Here is a 15,482-nt window from a genome sequence, read left to right as displayed (position 1 = left end):
ATTAAAATCATTGTTAGGAAAATTACTGCGTCCAGCACTATACTGTCAATAATGTCGCCGAAATGCCTATAAATATGTTGTACCAATCATATGTTTTTGTTAATGACAGTCTCGCTTGTCACTTAATACCGAAACAACTTCAAAAAAAGTAAACAATGGAAGAAGAGGTGAGGTAACTAACCTTCATCTAACCTTTTTGTTTTTAATATGAGTAAAGTAGTTTTGGGAGCTTTGTGGGTGGTTTTGACTACTCTACCTTTTTTTCTGCGTTATGTCATAAAACAAAAATATGAAAAGCTTCGCAAGGCACTTCAGGACCAAGAAGACGATAGTTATTATCAATGTTTATTTTTCGGGCCGAAGAATTTTTCGTGTAAATCCCATTTCTATGACAAAAAAGAGTGTGGAGAATTTTGTTCATTTACTCAATTTGAAAGACTGATTCATTATATTGTTAGTGCTAAAAAGAGTGTTAGTTTGTGTATGTATATTTTAACATTGAAACAAGTACAAACTTCGTTAATACAACTAAACCGCAAGGGCATTAAAGTACGAATTATCACTGATAAGGTAATGCATCAAACGAAAGTTGCCCAAGAACTTTTTGCTGGTTTGAAAGAAAATGGTAAGGCATAATCATAACCGTAATCCCCATTATTACCACTCTCGCATTGCAGGTATAGAATTTAGAATACCAGACTCAACAGAACAATTGATGCACAACAAATATTGTCTTATTGATGAAACAGATGAACAACATGCCAAAGTGTTCTTTGGCAGTTTAAACTTGACATCCCAGGCAGTGTTGAAGAATTTTGAGTCAGTAATACTCACCAACAACAAGGACATTATTGGACGCCTTAGTGATGAATTTGAATATTTGTGGCGTTCTTTAAAGGAATCATAATTTACATGATATTGTAGTGTCATATTTATATAATTGTGATATTGTGTTTGTTTGAAAATTATACTCTTATCTAATGGCAGTGCTTCTATATTTGAAATAACTTGTGTGATTAAAGGTTTTATTAAATTTTGGAGGGAACAATATAAATTCAGCAGACTCCCGTGTTATCTGAGGTAATGTAATGGTAACTTTATGAATTGAATAAAAAATCAAAGCTAAAAAACCATTAAATGATTGCTCTTTAAGTTGAAATAGACTTATTTTTTAAAATGTTTGTATTACAAAATAAATATGTATTTCTAATATTTGTTTTTTATAATTGAAAATAATAAAGTGTAAAGTTCATAATATCCTGGAAGCATATCAGAAAGTATACCGATTATTTTGGGTAATCCATTCCTGCGTTTAGTTACCTGTTTATAACTTATTAAAATTAAATCTAACATAGGAAAAAATTGATTTTGATAAAAGACAATAGCAAGTTCCATAGGCTACTTAACACCTTTTTGTCCATACTTATATAATAAAACTAGGAAACATTTTAGAGTAAATTAAACACAGCAACTTAATAAAAAATTATCTATTTTTTTAAAATAAAATTTAAAATATCATCGACAGCCAGTTACACCTAACCAACAAAACGCAATGCCCGGGCTCCCGTTACTGAGTGTTCCTGCTCACGAAAATGGAAAATCGCACATCCTTAAACAAACTTACGAGACAAATCACAAAACCAACACGACGCTTCTACATGACTAGTGCGATTCCGCGTGATACAGTCATCGAACTCGGCCGGGGCACCGTTCGAGATCCATTTGATAAAAAAATTGGAGGTGGAGGAAATAAAGGGGCGAATGTTGCTGGAAATCCATTATATATACAAATAAAATTATTCGAAATCTCCGTCCACCATCGGAGACAGAAGACGAGGAGGGAAAAATAAAGGAGAAGCAAGCGTAGGATAGTTTCTCAACACCTTTTACAGCAACCGGTGGCGATCTGAAACTTAATTAAAAAAAGCATAAAATCAGTTCTTTGTTTCGATTAAAATCCTAGGAGATTAGGTAATATTTGGCCGAAATGTTCGCTGATTACAGTCTTTTTCGTCATTGCCCTAGTCGTAACAGTGAGAGAGGAATGTTAGAACGTCATTATTTGAGAGGGAGGGGAACGAACGACTAGAACTCATTCCACCCCGTGCGCGAAAATCATCACAAGGCCCGGCTCGATCATCATGTCCTCGCCCATGTGCTGATTGTCGCAGTGTAGCACCAGTACAGCCTGTTTGCCCGGCACCCTCTTGCAAACATAATTCTCGTACTGCCTCCGGTTGTTCTGGCGGGTCTCTAGGGAACACAGCCCCGGGGGCCAGCGACATTCGTGGCAGTTCTCCATCAGATCATCTAGGATGTGAATGGGACAGCCCATCTCCGTCAGGGTCCGCTTGATCATCCTCTGGAACGTCACACAACACAATCACACATCAACGCGCAGCCGACTTTCACACTAACCTGCAGGGCATCATCGGGCGTCGATATCATGCCTCCCCATCTGGTCACTCTCGCCCTCTGTAATGAGCCGCTCCATCTGACCACCTCCCTGTCCTGAGCGTCTCTGTCCATCGCATCAGCAATGGCACGCATGGAGGGGTTGGAGGTTTTCAAGGCTCTCATAAAATCCTACGACAAAAAAGATTATTGAAATATTCTCAGCTCAATATATTTATATTTATGAGCTATATTCAACGTTACTGAACATCCAAGTACAATAAAACTCAAAATAATCGAAAAAACCTTTTAAACCTGCATATTAATAAATTCAAACGATCAAACACCCTACTTACCCGACGTGGTACCGTGTGACTCTTTTTGCTACCCTTTCGCATATCAAAAATTGAAATATGAACATAGATTGAGATACACATACTTCTAAGGGTATAGAATGAACATTGACCAATAACTGACACAATGTATGCTCATGATCACAGCATTCAATGGTCCCACTAACCTTCAACAGTTGCATCTCCCTCCGCTGTTCGAGAATGAAGTACCTCAACTCGTGAAACTCCAACTGGTATTCATTCATTTTCTGTTGCTGCTTGGTGATAAGCGTTCGCAGCTCTTTAATACAGTTGTGGTCTTTTAGTTCGTCTTGAGGGATCACCAGTGCACATCCCTTTATCAGACAAAATAGTCAATCATTATAAGTATACAACGCGCAAAAAAAACCCACCTGCTCGCAAAGGACCGGCCTTTTAGGATTGTGTTCGCATTCCTCTAGGTGTATGCTCAAAGAGTCTAAATTTAGAACTCTGGTACAACCATACTGAGCATTGTCGCAGTTGATCATCAGTCTACATTCAACAAAATATTGAAACACTCAGAAAATAAGCCATAAATAAATAATTTTCGATAAAATGCTAATTAATTTGGTTGATTTAATGCAATAGCGAATGAAACTACACAGACAGAATATTAAATGATGTGAAACCTACATTGTTTTCTGCAACAGTGTTAACATTGAACCATCCCATTGTATAAATATTATGAAATACCAATGTCATCCTTGAAACTAATTTTACAAGCTACCAAGAAGTAGCCTGAAATGGTTATAAACATCTCCATAAAATTCTTACCTGGCTAATAAATTCCTCAAAATTCTGGGGACCTGGGTTAATTGAGCGGAAGTTAGGGTTTGTCTATCGACGGGGCACGTAGGCTGTCGCGCTACCCATTGAGAAATGCAGGCCTTACAAAAGACGTGTTCACACTCGGGGGCCTTAAATCAAAAACGTTTCTTTTGTGTAAAGCGTTACTTTCACATAAACAAAAAACTAACTGTAAATCGTCCGTATTATTTATATACGATTTCCCAATTCCGTTCCATTACCATAAAACAGCAAAAAACTTACTTGAAGGGGGTCCTCTAGCACAGCAGAACAAATAGGACAAATTAATTCTTCGTCTACCTCGCCTTGAAATCTATTGATTTCGTAACCCATCTTCGCTAGAGCCGTACTTCCATAACAATTTCTTTCACATAAATAGATATTAAAACACCTTCCAAAATTTTCTCCTGTTACGACTTCCTTGACAGATGTTAAATTTTTTTTGTTTTGATCCGTTTGACAATGACAATGACATCTATCTTCTTTCGCTGCATCTTTATTTTTGAATAGAGGGCGCCACTGACACAAGGGAGAATAATAAGAAAAATAAGTAATAATTCATAAATATTTACATGGATTAATTAAAATGGATATCAAAGTATCATGTGGAGAATTTATTTAAATTGTTATGTAATTAGAAATATATATAGTTTTAAAATACTTATAGTATCCTATAATAAATATAAGTATCGTATAATCGCTACCAGATGGAGTGAAGCCCAAATATTTAAAGCGAAAATAAAACATGGATAAACTTATTCAATATTTTATTTAGCTCGGATATGGTTAAAAATCTTGTACAAACATAGGAATCTAACTGTTACCAATCGACTTTATATATCTAAGCTAACCGAAAAGACTGTCTTGAACATATCACATTTGAAAATAAATGTTGCTCGCGTAATACATACTCTAGATGTAAGTAACGAAAATTCAATAAATTACTATGAATATTTTGTGTTCAAGCCGAATATAGGCAACGAGTGTGCGGGTTAAAATCGTCGCATAAAACAATACTGTGAGGGATAACCGAAAAGTTCACTAAAAAGGCACATACACGAAACTGAATTGGGTGGGACGCGGTGGTAAGTGTTCTGTGTTGCGTACATTTGGCTTGACGGTCCTTATGGCTTCCTCTCGAATGATCGCAGACCTTACACGGAGTAGAAATCATGCTCGCTCTTGTACTTCCTAGGTCGGGCGAATGGCGAGAACCACAATAAAGAAAATCGACCAAATACTGCCTGGATGCTTTTCCATCGCGATTTCTTCACCCACCTGGCTTCTTCTTTTTTTAATTGTTCGATGCCCGTTTCGTCATTCCAGATTGCTTGAACCTGCGTTCCTGCACGAAATTTTTAATACAGAAAATAATATGGCAGTATCCCGGAGACTTACCAAGCATCACCGCTGTGAATATGGCGAAAAGTAATGCCTCAAACATCAAGAAAAGTAGCAGTACAATAGTGACCGGTGGAGAATGACTAGTACACTCTTTCCATTCATGACTTATGCACATTAAAAACTGGTTTATCGCTAAGAATATTGAATGAAGAGATATTATACAAATATAGAACTGAAAAAAAATTTGTAAATAAACATAAAACTTAGCCAAAATGCCAAAAACTTACAGTAAATAATACAAAATACTTTTGATTATTTTCACCCACACAATTATTAACCCATGGGCAATGGTGGTCCATCTTTCTGATACACCTAAAGGACATATTTTTAGAACCAGTAAATAATGTTGAGTCATTAAATACCTCTGACAAACCGAACAATGATGAGCTCTATCTGGCTTAATACTACAACATTTTGGACACTTAAAAATCACTTGGCCCTCTCGAAATCCCATTTGTTTTATCATTTCTTTTGTGGCATTGCCCTTTGGAACTGCCCCCTATAAAAATAAAAACACTAATACATTTGTATATGTTAAATCATTTACACTGTATACCGGATCAGTAAACATAGTTTTTAAATGTGATGCAAAAGCTAGGAAAGCACACGTCTGGAATATTATAGTGTTTATAACACTATAAATCGTATTAGAACTAGGAATTAATATTACAGACATCACAACAAATTCTGCATAAGAAATAAGTAGCCATGTCAAGATTGCACAGATTATACCGCAAATATCACGTATACACCATAACATTCCGCCGCAGCACCTGTTATGGAAGTCCGATTCTTTTCTGAAGGAATTGTAGTCGTATTCCATCATTTTACACGTAAAATTTCAAGTTCGTCTCAACTTATTAGATATCCATTAATGGTTCATTTTCGTAGTTCGATAAATATAAAGCTGGAATGGCTACAAAAACTTGATATACCCCTCGGAATGCATCGTTACATTAACGTAAATAAACTGTGTATATTTTCGGTTTATAAACATTAGAAAACTTAAAAAATTGTATGATCATTGAAAACTATACACCTGACATATGACAACAAATTGCCAAACCTTATGTTTCATATTATGCAACCCAATATCATTAATTATACCGAATAATAGTTGATTTTTTAATTAGGCATATAAACAATTGTATTAGATAAAAACCATTAGTAAGATGACGAATCATTTTTAATTATTATATAAACAATTAATTTAAATATATGCAACTAAACAAGCAGACATAACCCATATATTGTTTTAAAAATGTCAGGGAAAAATTCTCTAAACCTTTTAAAAAACTACGGAAATGATTCCTCCTCTGATGAAGAAGTTCCGGGACCAAGAGTTTCCACTAAGAGGTGTTTAAAGGACGGGGACAATGCTCTCAATAAAAGGTTGGTAACACAACAATTTAAAAGTGATATATTACCTTCAGGTTTCAGACTACCGCTTCCAGAAGGTTTTCGGAAAGACCGAATTGAATATAGAGACGATCCCGAATTACATGATGGCCGAATTCGGTCTTTCGCCCATGAGAGAGGTAATTGGGCATCTTTTGTATATATTCCCAGTAAGTTAAAAAATCTACGATCATAAAAATATATCTAATAAATAATATCAGTTACAGAACATGTTAGTTTAGAAAGACTGGTGAGTTACATAAAGGAACTGATGGTAGATAACATTGATGTAAAACCAATGAGTGACCTTCATATAAGTTTGACTAAAACAGTGGTTTTGCGTTATATTTGGATTAATCCTCTGGTAAAAACGATACAGAATTATGTAAAATGTTTTAAAAAGTTAGTAGTGATATTTAAGCTTGTAGTGGTATTTTTATCAACATTGATATCGCTTCAGGTTTGTAATTGTACTGGGTGCTGTTAAAGTTTATTGTAACGAAGAAAGAACTAGAACCTTTTTAGGAATTGAAGTAAAAAGTGGGTATGACACCTTGTTAAAATTGGTGGATAATTTGGACAAATGTTTAAGCGAGTTTAACCTGCCTCCATTTTATCAGGTTAGCCTATAATGATTTTTTTTTGTATTAATAAAGAACACCAAATATTTCTAGGATCCATCTTTTCACATCAGCATCGCCTGGTGCCTGGGGGATCAGCAAAATATACTTGAATCAGTTTTGCCACAAATTAATGAAAAATTAGATGACCTTAAAGAATGTTATCCAGAGGACCAGTGGTACAGTGTTGTTGAGTATTTATTATGTAAAATAGGTAATAAACAGTTCCAGTTTCAATTGACATAATTAATTTTTCAATGGAAAAATTCTACATGAAGGAAAGATTCAAACTAAAGAACTTTTGTGTGCAAGACATAGGGAGACAGAACAAACTAGATAATGCTAATGAGTATTCTTTAAAAAAAGGAAGAGAAAATTTTCTAGAATGGCATTCTAGTTAGTGGTTTAGAATTACATTTATACCAGTTCGAATAAATAAAATTATTTTCTCAATTAGTTTTTTTCATTTTCATTGCTAAACCTTTTTGAACCTTACAGTTGTAAAATTATATTAGTATTTGTTGCAATATTTTTTAATTATGTAATAAATCAATCAATCAATTTTTTTCAATCAATCAATACCCACCCCCCAACCAAAAACAGACAAATTCCCTTTGTCTACTCAAAATTAAACCGAAGAATCGAAATCCGCTATCAGGAGTATATGAGAGCGAAGAGATAAAACAGAGAACACTGCTCCTATCGTATAACTGCTTGTATAAAAGGTTGCTTTCTGTTTATAAAAACAAAACTGAATATTCCTCTGAACTGAATTAGATTTAATCAATAATGATAATATAAAAAGAAAAAATGGTAAATTGTATTCTATTACATTAAAATAACGCAATTTCCTTTAATTTAAAATGATGCAACTTAATATACGCTTTATTATATGTTGTCAGTGTGATATCGAATGAAACCCAGAGATGGCACCACAAAATAAACCGGAGATGCTGCGCCATCTATTGCATTACGATCGAACTTCGGCCTTATGCGCCATCTGCCGGTGTACACTCGAAATTTGTCTGGTAGCTTTACAGGAAACTTTAACAGATAATCTCGGAACCTGAAGGCCGCTCAGAGATGGCGCCGTCAGAACATAATGAGATATATCCAAGGAGCAGTGCTTTCTGTTTTGCCTCAGCGCACTCATGTGCTCCTGATAGCAGAATTCGATTTTTCGTTTCAATTTTAACTAGACAAAACGAATCTCGTCGGATGTTATGAAGGTGTCAGTGTGACATCGAATGAAACCTAGAGATGGCACCACAAAATAAACCAGAGATACTGCGCCATCTATTGCATTACGATCAAGCTTCGACCTTATGCGCCATCTGCCGGTGTACACTCGAAATTTGTCTGGTAGCTTTACAGGAAACTTTAACAGATAATCTCGGAACCTGAAGGCCGCTCAGAGATGGCGCCGTCAGAACATAATGAGATATATCCAAGGAGCAGTGCTTTCTGTTTTGCCTCAGCGCACTCATGTGCTCCTGGTAGCAGAATTCGATTTTTCGTTTCAATTTTAACTAGACAAAACGAATCTCGTCGGATGTTATGAAGGTTGCCGGTGAATGAATTGAAGTGCAAAGGAAAAATAATTGTAGACATAGAATAAAAAATGTTTAAAGTTTATTTATTCTATGACTATAGCCGTTGAAATAAATTAAATATACTCATATTAATTATACAAACTCAAATGATAAAATTCAAATAAGGTTATTTGTTTGTGATGAATTTCTTAATTGTGGGTATATATATAGGTATATATATATAAAGCTTTATGACGGGTTTTATAAATATTTATTACTTATTTTAATGACTTGATGTTATTATTTTATTAATGGAGTAGTTAGTAATCATTTTATTATTTTGTATATATTTTAGGGATATTACATTTATATATTGTCAAACCTTTTTCTTTCAATAACAAACGTGTTTTAAATTGACATCGAGAGTGTAACAGGATTGTTTATTTTGAAGATAGAAAAGTGATATAAATGAAGTGAAAAGTGATATAGAAAAGAGATACTCTGTGATTCTAATTCAGTGTACTAGAAATGACAAGACATGCAAGAAATTGTACTGCAGGTGCAGTTTATACGTATCACGAAAAGAAAAAGGATGCTCAGGCCTCTGGATATGGGACAAATGTGCAGCGATTAGGTAAAGATTCCGTAAAAAATTTCGATTGCTGTTCATTGTCTCTTCAGCCTTGTCGATATCCTGTAATAACGTAAGTAAATTCGAACTTATTCAATGTTCTTTTGTTATTATAAATATGTTTTTAGGAAAGATGGATATTTATTTGATAAGGAAGTTATTTTGGAGTACATCATATCCAAGAAAAATGAGTATAGTAGGAAATTGAAAGAATATGACAGGTTGAAAAAGAAGGAAGCCGAGGAACTGGAATACAAGAAAGCAAAAGAGATAGAAGCAGAAGTGCAACAGTTTGTCAAAACTGAAAGCAACATCGTCAGTAAACCCATTGATGGTTTTAAAACTGGTACGGTATTTACACTTTATTTCAAATTTCAACAATAATGTTGGTGTTATTTCTTGTAGAACCTACTGTATCATCAATATCAAACATGGCAGCTGGGAAGGACAAAGTTCTTCCTAGTTTTTGGATCCCAGGCCAGACATCTCATAAGGAGAAATCAAAATTGGAGAAACCTGTATGTATATTGTTCTAGTTTTCATATTATTTTATTCTCTTATTATTATCTTTTAGTCTCCAACTATATATTGTCCAGTGTCAGGTAAACCTTTGAAAGTGAAGGATTTAGTGGATGTTAAGTTTACTCCAGTTAAAGATGATGGAAAAAAATCAATACATACTCAAGAGAACCGCTATATGTGTGCAGTGACCCATGACATATTGAGTAACTCTGTACCTTGTGCTGTATTAAAACCAACGTAAGTTTTTAAAAAAATATTATTTGATATGATAAATTGAAGCTGATGTTTCAGCGGTGACGTTGTTACCCTTGAATGCGTGGAGAAATTAATCAGGAAAGATATGATTCATCCCCTCACCAACAAAAAACTGACAGACAAGGATATTATAGTCATGCAAAGGGTAAGATTTACTTTATTTATTATGAAAACAAATATAAATGAAGGTTTTTGTAGGGCGGCACTGGATATGCATCCACTAACGAAATGTTAAAGGCAAAGAAAGAGAGACCAGCATTACAAGCATAAAAACTATATGTTGAAGTTTTAAAAATTGGTTTAATCTCGACAATTCATCTGTAACCCTGTAAATAAATTTATTAATAAAATATATTAAAAAATGTTGTTTTTTTACTGGTTATTATTTGATCCAAAGCTTTAATGACTGGGGAGTCGGGTAAGTCCTCAATGAAATTTTTGCCCTCATCACAGCATCTAGTGACCTTTGGGTCCAGTGGTAGAGACCCCAAAAAGGGTACATCTAACTCCTCACACATACCCCTGGCACCTCCTGTATTCGCTGGAAATATTTCTGACTCTTTCTGAAAACAAACCAATGAATTTTTCTGCGTTAACATTGTGAAGTAACATACAGCACAGCAGGGACATATGAATTTAGACATGTTCTCGACCACACCAAGGATCTTGATGTTGGTTTTCCTGCAAAAGTCAATTTCTTTCCTGACATCTAGTAAAGCCACTTCTTGTGGTGTTGTGACTAGAATGGCACCAGTTAGGTTGGCTTGTGACAAGTAAGTCACTGCTGATAGATGTTCATCTGAGGTCCCTGTAATTACCCTTCAATATTATAGCAAGAAAGCATGTTTATGGTCATTAGAATACCCGGAGGTGTATCCATTAACAAATAATCAAGTTGGCCCCAATCCACCTCGCTCAAAAACTGCTTGATCATACCATTCTTCTTTGGTCCTCTCCAGATGATAGCATCATCTGGCGAAGCCAACAGAAATCCAATGGACATAACAGAGAGATTATCATCTACATACTGAAAATATCTCAGTCATGAAAAGTATCAGGTTTTTGGGTTTTATTACACTCTTACCACTGGGGACCAACCAGATCCTGATTGATGTACCTGTTCATCAGCTACTCCCAGGACTCTGGGCTGAGAGGGCCCACATATATCTATATCTAACACAGCTACCTGAAAGCAAATATATTGATTTTTTATATAAGGTCAGGTTGCATACTGGGTGAATTATATAGGTCAGATGGCCTGGTACAGACTGTTATATAGGGCACAGTGAACAATGATATGTAAAAAACAGTGGGAAGGGTTGTTTCACAATATAAGACGTCTGGCTAACTAAATATAGTTGCTTCTACTATCCTTAATCAGTAGTATATTGATTATTGTTTAGAGTATAGTATATTATTAAAAAAAATAACAAATGATGATATTTGGGCAAGAGAAAGAAAGAAGGAGCAGGTATAATAGAGTAAGTAAAAAACACTTACATTTTGATTTGGATCTCTGGCAGCTAGAGCCCTGCTAAGCAGAGCAGTTACGGTGCTTTTTCCCACACCACCCTTACCTGAGAGAACTAATATTTTGTTTCGCACTTCACCTAATCTAAAACAATTCATAAAACAATACCATAAAAAATAATTAAGACTATATACCTTTCTTTAACTAAAGCAATTCCTGGATCGGGTCCCTTTGGACCAGTAGCACATATCTGCTGGTTAGGACAACCGGCACAGGCAGACGCTTTTCCAGCCTGATCGCTTTGTGTACCCGGACAATCTGTTTTCCCAAAAAAACAATGCACAGTCACAATATTGCGAAATAAATTCTATCGATAAAACATACGTTCTGGGGCGCTTTCTGGCTTCGCAACAATGCTTGCCATGGTAATTCCGTATAATATTCTTCAGTTTACACTAAAATGAACAAAAAATCGTATATACTTAGAGATAAAATAAAGTGAGGTTACAATAAATTTAAAACATATATAGGAGTAAATAACACTAATGAACCGTATTATTATTATATAAACGTTATAAATATAGAAATGTATAACACCTTGTAAATAAATTAGAACAGTGACACTGTGTTAATGAAAAAATACAGAATATTTAATGAATATTAAAAATATTAATGGTGTTATGCAACTGAAAAAACACCATATTAGTAGATGATATTTTAGATTCTCAAAATTAATGAACATAAATTGTAGTATTTAAAATAAATCTTAAATGAGTACAATAAAACTGTATTATTAAACAATATAATAAAAGTGAGCATAAATAATTAAACTAATGTATAGCACAATACATTGTTTCTCTGAATTAAATAATATTTGAAATTGTCATATAAATAACTGACATTTTTGTCAGTTTTGGATAATTTTTTTCGTAAAAAATCCATTGATGTAGTAACACGATGAGTCAAACAGAAACAGTTTTTTATTCGGTTGATATAGTGTAATTTTTTGAGGAATTAATTAGCTAAAATATCTTAACTTTTCAGCAATTGCAGCCATGGAGCACGGTCGCTGCTACCCCTTGTATGGAGCAGGTGGCCGGGCCCCCCATGCCGGCGAGGATAGGGCAGTACTATCAAACCCCCAGGCCCCATCCGTGGAGACCTACCTTGGGTTATGAGACTGTTGAGGTCACTCCATTGTATAATAGTACCCGCATTTTTGTTTCGACGGTTTTGAATGGGGATTTCATCGTTTCAGGCCCAATCAACACGCCACTAACGCTATAGTCGATCCGTGCTACACCCCATATGGCATGGCGACGGAACCGCTGAAATTTCCGAATTTAGTGACGGGTTTCGAACGAAATCCTGCTCACGCCGCGCGTGCCGCCCTTTACACCCGCTACACACCCTTGGAGTGGACCCAAAGTAACCTGAAGAATTATAACGAATCCGACACTAACAGGAACTACTCGGAACGCTTACGGGGTGATTTTATTCGGGTTATGAGGTTGGTGAATCAAGTAGGTTAGATACAATCGTTTGTTTTTTTTGTTTCAACAGGGAGACGGATGAGAAGACGGCCCAGGGTCAGCGGGAATCAGGTAGGAGGCTGGGGGAACGCATCACCGACACCACTTTCTGGAGAAACGAAGTGCGCACCGAGCTGGAACGTCTGTTGACCGAGACCAGCCTACTTCAGGATTCCAAGCGAGCCCTCGACAAGGCCATCAATGACATCGAAGCACCGCTGCATATCGCCCAGGAATGCCTGTACAATCGAGAAAAACGAGCTGGTAAGATGCCCCGTAGTTTTTCTGTCATCACTGGTTCCGTGTCGGTCTGATACACTCGCAGGAGTTGAGTTGGTTCACGACAGTCCCGAGCAGAATCTGTTGAAGGAGATTGAGACTTACCGCAACGCCCAGGCGAAACTGAAGTGTCTGGCCGCGAAAGTTGGCGATCAACTGAGAAATAACCGCGCCTCCCAACACGAGTTGGAGACCGACGTCCGAAGCAAGGAGGGCGCCCTTGGTATCGACAACATCTGCCACCAATTGAATAATTTCTCCAAAGGCATCAATTACTACGGGGGAATCGAAAAATTCGATCCTACGTGAGATAGCTCCTGTCGCTGCTCCTCCCAAATACTCCTCCTAGCTTTGTTTCAGCGTCAGCACCACCCATACTTGGTCGGAACATAGCAACCGTATCGTTCAACGTTCGCAATCCGAGAGAGGGCGCTCAGCTCAAATGCGCTCAGATATCGATAACCTCATAAACACGTGTGCACAAGAGGTGCCTAACAGCGCGCTCTAAAGTAAGATTCGAAATTATTCCAACTTTTTTTTAGGTCTGGGATGCCTGGAGCAATACCAACAACGCCTTGGCCCGACGTGCCGCGGAAACCCTGGAAGTTAAAAGTAAATTGCAGATGCATCTTCACAAGGTAATTATAATAATACATCGTTATATTAAAATAATAATTTCGTGGATTTATAGGTACAACAAGAGTTGTTCGACTTGGAGAAAAACATTGAGCTGTTGAAGAAGGCCATCTTGGATAAAAGCTCCCCCATGAAGGTGGCTCAAACTAGACTGGAAGCCAGAACTCACCGGAAGGAGATTGAGCTATGCAGAGATAATGCCCAAGATAGGTCTAATTTTTGCAATTTCCAAAGAGCTACTTACTATTTACTCTGTTACAGGTTGGTTAATGAAGTTCGTGATCTTCAGGACAGCATTGAGTATTTGCACAAGAAACTGCAGGAGGCTGAAGCTCAACACCAACAGCTACTAAAAACCAGAGCCAATCTGGAGGAAGACCTTCACAATAAATGCAACTCACTCTTCATTGACAGGGAAAAGTGCATGGGAATGAGGAGATCTTTCCCTATCACTGCCACTATCAAATATTAGGGATGATGTGCATACAAAAACATTGAATACTGCCATGAAAATAAAAGGATTATAAAAGCTTTCTTATTTATTTAACAATTATTATTGGATGTTTCTTGAGCAACATCAAAATAAATAATTAATACATAAAACACAACAGAATTGTATTTTATTCACAACAAAAACACTTAACTATACAAATGCTACCTTGAAAACTGAGGGAATGGCAATTTCATTCCTTCCTTTGCTTCAAAGAAGGTATAGGACAATATAATTTCATTGCAATTTTCCAAAAATGGATCTTCAGTGAAGTCTGGATCAATATAGAAAAACACGGGCATGTCAACCTTGAAAATATAAACTCATCACCATCAAATACTTATTAATATAATAAAATTATTAACCTGTTCATGTGGATTTAACATTTGTTCTTCAAAACAGAAACATTGTATCTTATTAAAATACTGCCCTGCTTCAAATGGCACTACATTATAAGTACTTATACCTACAACAGCTTCATCAGTAGGATTCCTTGCTGTATAAAAAGCCAAGGCGGTTTCACCAGGGAACACCTGAAAGATATCAGTGAAACTTTCAGACCGATAAGTATAGTACTGATTTACAGTTATTGAGGTTTGTTGGGGCTTAAAGTTCCATCTCATGTTTGAGCCCTTGTCAGCATTAAATCTAACTTTTATCTCTCTGTTTTTGTTGCTTTTCATTGCTTCTATTTTGCTCGAGTCGTGTCCTTGTACTGTTGTTCCTCCATAACTATATGCTTGACAAAACATTCTATATAGGGGAACGGCTGCATAGCTTAGGCCTGCTGTAACGATACCTGCAGCTGTAACGTAATAGAGCGTCGATCTAAGTCGCTTTTTTCGTGCATTTTTCATTTGTTCTTCCAATGTATTTTTGCCATAATATCTATAAACAGGTCGTGTCAAATTCGCACAATTTTTACATAAAAGCTGACTGAAATTGTTGGACAACTGTATGCCGTGATTCAATACCGACTTAAACATTTTTAATATACTCTATTTTTCTCTTAAAATGTCTCATAATTTTACACCAATATATTATTTAAATTATACGTCTGCCATAACCTAAAAGCGACGGCGTCGTATATTGCGTTGCCTAAGTTACTGGCATTAAACCAAAATAATTACTAAATCG

The 15,482-nt window shown here is 36.0% G+C and overlaps 8 protein-coding genes across 9 annotated transcripts; 4 read left to right on the top strand and 4 right to left on the bottom strand.

Annotated features, from left to right (window-relative positions):
- The first annotated feature begins 107 nt into the window (after positions 1–107).
- Positions 108–1,133, top strand: LOC143203742 (mitochondrial cardiolipin hydrolase). The gene is made up of 2 exons (XM_076416002.1): positions 108–625; positions 678–1,133. The coding sequence occupies exons 1-2, from the start codon at positions 208–210 to the stop codon at positions 905–907; spliced, it is 648 nt and encodes a 215-aa protein (XP_076272117.1). The 5' UTR covers positions 108–207; the 3' UTR covers positions 908–1,133.
- A 339-nt stretch (positions 1,134–1,472) lies between these two features.
- elgi (E3 ubiquitin-protein ligase NRDP1 elgi) lies at positions 1,473–4,041 on the bottom strand. The gene is made up of 6 exons (XM_076415999.1): positions 3,819–4,041; positions 3,543–3,685; positions 3,140–3,260; positions 2,915–3,082; positions 2,419–2,586; positions 1,473–2,362 (listed from the first exon to the last, which is right to left on the bottom strand). Exons 1-6 carry the CDS (start codon positions 3,906–3,908, stop codon positions 2,093–2,095), a joined length of 960 nt encoding a protein of 319 aa, XP_076272114.1. The 5' UTR covers positions 3,909–4,041; the 3' UTR covers positions 1,473–2,092.
- A 286-nt stretch (positions 4,042–4,327) lies between these two features.
- LOC143203734 (palmitoyltransferase ZDHHC3) lies at positions 4,328–6,046 on the bottom strand. The gene is made up of 5 exons (XM_076415988.1): positions 5,536–6,046; positions 5,342–5,478; positions 5,207–5,291; positions 4,974–5,151; positions 4,328–4,920 (listed from the first exon to the last, which is right to left on the bottom strand). The coding sequence occupies exons 1-5, from the start codon at positions 5,803–5,805 to the stop codon at positions 4,730–4,732; spliced, it is 861 nt and encodes a 286-aa protein (XP_076272103.1). The 5' UTR covers positions 5,806–6,046; the 3' UTR covers positions 4,328–4,729.
- Positions 6,047–6,205: 159 nt separating this feature from the next.
- Positions 6,206–7,450, top strand: LOC143203735 (U6 snRNA phosphodiesterase 1). The gene is made up of 5 exons (XM_076415990.1): positions 6,206–6,371; positions 6,420–6,547; positions 6,599–6,779; positions 6,838–6,997; positions 7,052–7,450. The coding sequence occupies exons 1-5, from the start codon at positions 6,241–6,243 to the stop codon at positions 7,241–7,243; spliced, it is 792 nt and encodes a 263-aa protein (XP_076272105.1). The 5' UTR covers positions 6,206–6,240; the 3' UTR covers positions 7,244–7,450.
- A 1,475-nt stretch (positions 7,451–8,925) lies between these two features.
- LOC143203781 (nitric oxide synthase-interacting protein homolog) lies at positions 8,926–10,299 on the top strand. Its single transcript, XM_076416049.1, has 6 exons — positions 8,926–9,233; positions 9,289–9,506; positions 9,566–9,678; positions 9,735–9,919; positions 9,974–10,082; positions 10,136–10,299. Exons 1-6 carry the CDS (start codon positions 9,058–9,060, stop codon positions 10,205–10,207), a joined length of 873 nt encoding a protein of 290 aa, XP_076272164.1. The 5' UTR covers positions 8,926–9,057; the 3' UTR covers positions 10,208–10,299.
- Nubp1 (NUBP iron-sulfur cluster assembly factor 1) lies at positions 10,079–12,089 on the bottom strand. 2 transcript variants are annotated; one of them, XM_076416047.1, is made up of 9 exons: positions 12,006–12,089; positions 11,793–11,863; positions 11,603–11,726; positions 11,438–11,552; positions 11,022–11,123; positions 10,802–10,964; positions 10,552–10,745; positions 10,314–10,500; positions 10,079–10,263 (listed from the first exon to the last, which is right to left on the bottom strand). In XM_076416047.1, exons 2-9 carry the CDS (start codon positions 11,830–11,832, stop codon positions 10,238–10,240), a joined length of 951 nt encoding a protein of 316 aa, XP_076272162.1. In that variant the 5' UTR covers positions 11,833–11,863; positions 12,006–12,089; the 3' UTR covers positions 10,079–10,237. The 2 variants fall into 2 exon arrangements, with proteins under 2 accessions (XP_076272162.1, XP_076272161.1); XM_076416046.1 differs by lacking the exon at positions 12,006–12,089 and having other exon boundaries at positions 11,793–11,964.
- A 198-nt stretch (positions 12,090–12,287) lies between these two features.
- On the top strand, positions 12,288–14,468 carry LOC143203779 (tektin-3). Its single transcript, XM_076416045.1, has 9 exons — positions 12,288–12,395; positions 12,453–12,607; positions 12,667–12,918; positions 12,972–13,204; positions 13,266–13,524; positions 13,580–13,706; positions 13,762–13,857; positions 13,911–14,065; positions 14,117–14,468. Exons 1-9 carry the CDS (start codon positions 12,366–12,368, stop codon positions 14,325–14,327), a joined length of 1,518 nt encoding a protein of 505 aa, XP_076272160.1. The 5' UTR covers positions 12,288–12,365; the 3' UTR covers positions 14,328–14,468.
- On the bottom strand, positions 14,377–15,436 carry Cox11 (Cytochrome c oxidase copper chaperone COX11). Its single transcript, XM_076416050.1, has 3 exons — positions 14,930–15,436; positions 14,711–14,878; positions 14,377–14,653 (listed from the first exon to the last, which is right to left on the bottom strand). The coding sequence occupies exons 1-3, from the start codon at positions 15,329–15,331 to the stop codon at positions 14,510–14,512; spliced, it is 714 nt and encodes a 237-aa protein (XP_076272165.1). The 5' UTR covers positions 15,332–15,436; the 3' UTR covers positions 14,377–14,509.
- Between the last annotated feature and the right edge of the window lie 46 nt (positions 15,437–15,482).

The sequence above is a fragment of the Rhynchophorus ferrugineus genome, unplaced genomic scaffold (assembly GCF_030347505.1).
Source record: "Rhynchophorus ferrugineus isolate W39M unplaced genomic scaffold, kcgeb_rfMv2 rfM10, whole genome shotgun sequence".
Classification (NCBI taxonomy): domain Eukaryota; kingdom Metazoa; phylum Arthropoda; class Insecta; order Coleoptera; family Curculionidae; genus Rhynchophorus; species Rhynchophorus ferrugineus.
This window is presented reverse-complemented; position numbering and strand designations above follow the sequence as displayed.

Excerpts from the sequence above, each read along its gene's own strand:
- LOC143203735 (XM_076415990.1), top strand. The coding sequence starts at position 6,241 with ATGTCAGGGAAAAATTCTCTAAACCTTTTAAAAAACTACGGAAATGAT. Across the intron at positions 6,372-6,419 it reads GACAATGCTCTCAATAAAAG|ACTACCGCTTCCAGAAGGTT; the intron begins GTTGGTAACACA and ends TTCAGGTTTCAG. Across the intron at positions 6,548-6,598 it reads ATCTTTTGTATATATTCCCA|TTACAGAACATGTTAGTTTA; the intron begins GTAAGTTAAAAA and ends AAATAATATCAG.
- LOC143203781 (XM_076416049.1), top strand. The coding sequence starts at position 9,058 with ATGACAAGACATGCAAGAAATTGTACTGCAGGTGCAGTTTATACGTAT. Across the intron at positions 9,507-9,565 it reads CATTGATGGTTTTAAAACTG|AACCTACTGTATCATCAATA; the intron begins GTACGGTATTTA and ends TATTTCTTGTAG. Across the intron at positions 10,083-10,135 it reads ATATTATAGTCATGCAAAGG|GGCGGCACTGGATATGCATC; the intron begins GTAAGATTTACT and ends AGGTTTTTGTAG.
- LOC143203734 (XM_076415988.1), bottom strand. The coding sequence starts at position 5,805 with ATGATGGAATACGACTACAATTCCTTCAGAAAAGAATCGGACTTCCAT. Across the intron at positions 5,479-5,535 it reads AAACTATGTTTACTGATCCG|GGGGCAGTTCCAAAGGGCAA; the intron begins GTATACAGTGTA and ends TTATTTTTATAG. Across the intron at positions 4,921-4,973 it reads ATTCACAGCGGTGATGCTTG|GAACGCAGGTTCAAGCAATC; the intron begins GTAAGTCTCCGG and ends AATTTCGTGCAG.
- LOC143203779 (XM_076416045.1), top strand. The coding sequence starts at position 12,366 with ATGAGTCAAACAGAAACAGTTTTTTATTCG. Across the intron at positions 12,919-12,971 it reads GATTTTATTCGGGTTATGAG|GGAGACGGATGAGAAGACGG; the intron begins GTTGGTGAATCA and ends TTGTTTCAACAG. Across the intron at positions 13,525-13,579 it reads ATCGAAAAATTCGATCCTAC|CGTCAGCACCACCCATACTT; the intron begins GTGAGATAGCTC and ends GCTTTGTTTCAG.
- Cox11 (XM_076416050.1), bottom strand. The coding sequence starts at position 15,331 with ATGTTTAAGTCGGTATTGAATCACGGCATACAGTTGTCCAACAATTTC. Across the intron at positions 14,879-14,929 it reads CCCAACAAACCTCAATAACT|GTGTTCCCTGGTGAAACCGC; the intron begins GTAAATCAGTAC and ends GATATCTTTCAG. Across the intron at positions 14,654-14,710 it reads TGTTAAATCCACATGAACAG|GTTGACATGCCCGTGTTTTT; the intron begins GTTAATAATTTT and ends TATATTTTCAAG.
- LOC143203742 (XM_076416002.1), top strand. The coding sequence starts at position 208 with ATGAGTAAAGTAGTTTTGGGAGCTTTGTGGGTGGTTTTGACTACTCTA. Across the intron at positions 626-677 it reads TGCTGGTTTGAAAGAAAATG|GTATAGAATTTAGAATACCA; the intron begins GTAAGGCATAAT and ends CTCGCATTGCAG.
- elgi (XM_076415999.1), bottom strand. The coding sequence starts at position 3,908 with ATGGGTTACGAAATCAATAGATTTCAAGGCGAGGTAGACGAAGAATTA. Across the intron at positions 3,261-3,542 it reads TTGAGGAATTTATTAGCCAG|ACTGATGATCAACTGCGACA; the intron begins GTAAGAATTTTA and ends TGTTGAATGTAG. Across the intron at positions 3,083-3,139 it reads GGCCGGTCCTTTGCGAGCAG|GGATGTGCACTGGTGATCCC; the intron begins GTGGGTTTTTTT and ends TGTCTGATAAAG.
- Nubp1 (XM_076416047.1), bottom strand. The coding sequence starts at position 11,832 with ATGGCAAGCATTGTTGCGAAGCCAGAAAGCGCCCCAGAAC. Across the intron at positions 11,727-11,792 it reads GCCAGAAAGCGCCCCAGAAC|ATTGTCCGGGTACACAAAGC; the intron begins GTATGTTTTATC and ends TTGGGAAAACAG. Across the intron at positions 10,965-11,021 it reads GATCTGGTTGGTCCCCAGTG|TATGTAGATGATAATCTCTC; the intron begins GTAAGAGTGTAA and ends AGATATTTTCAG.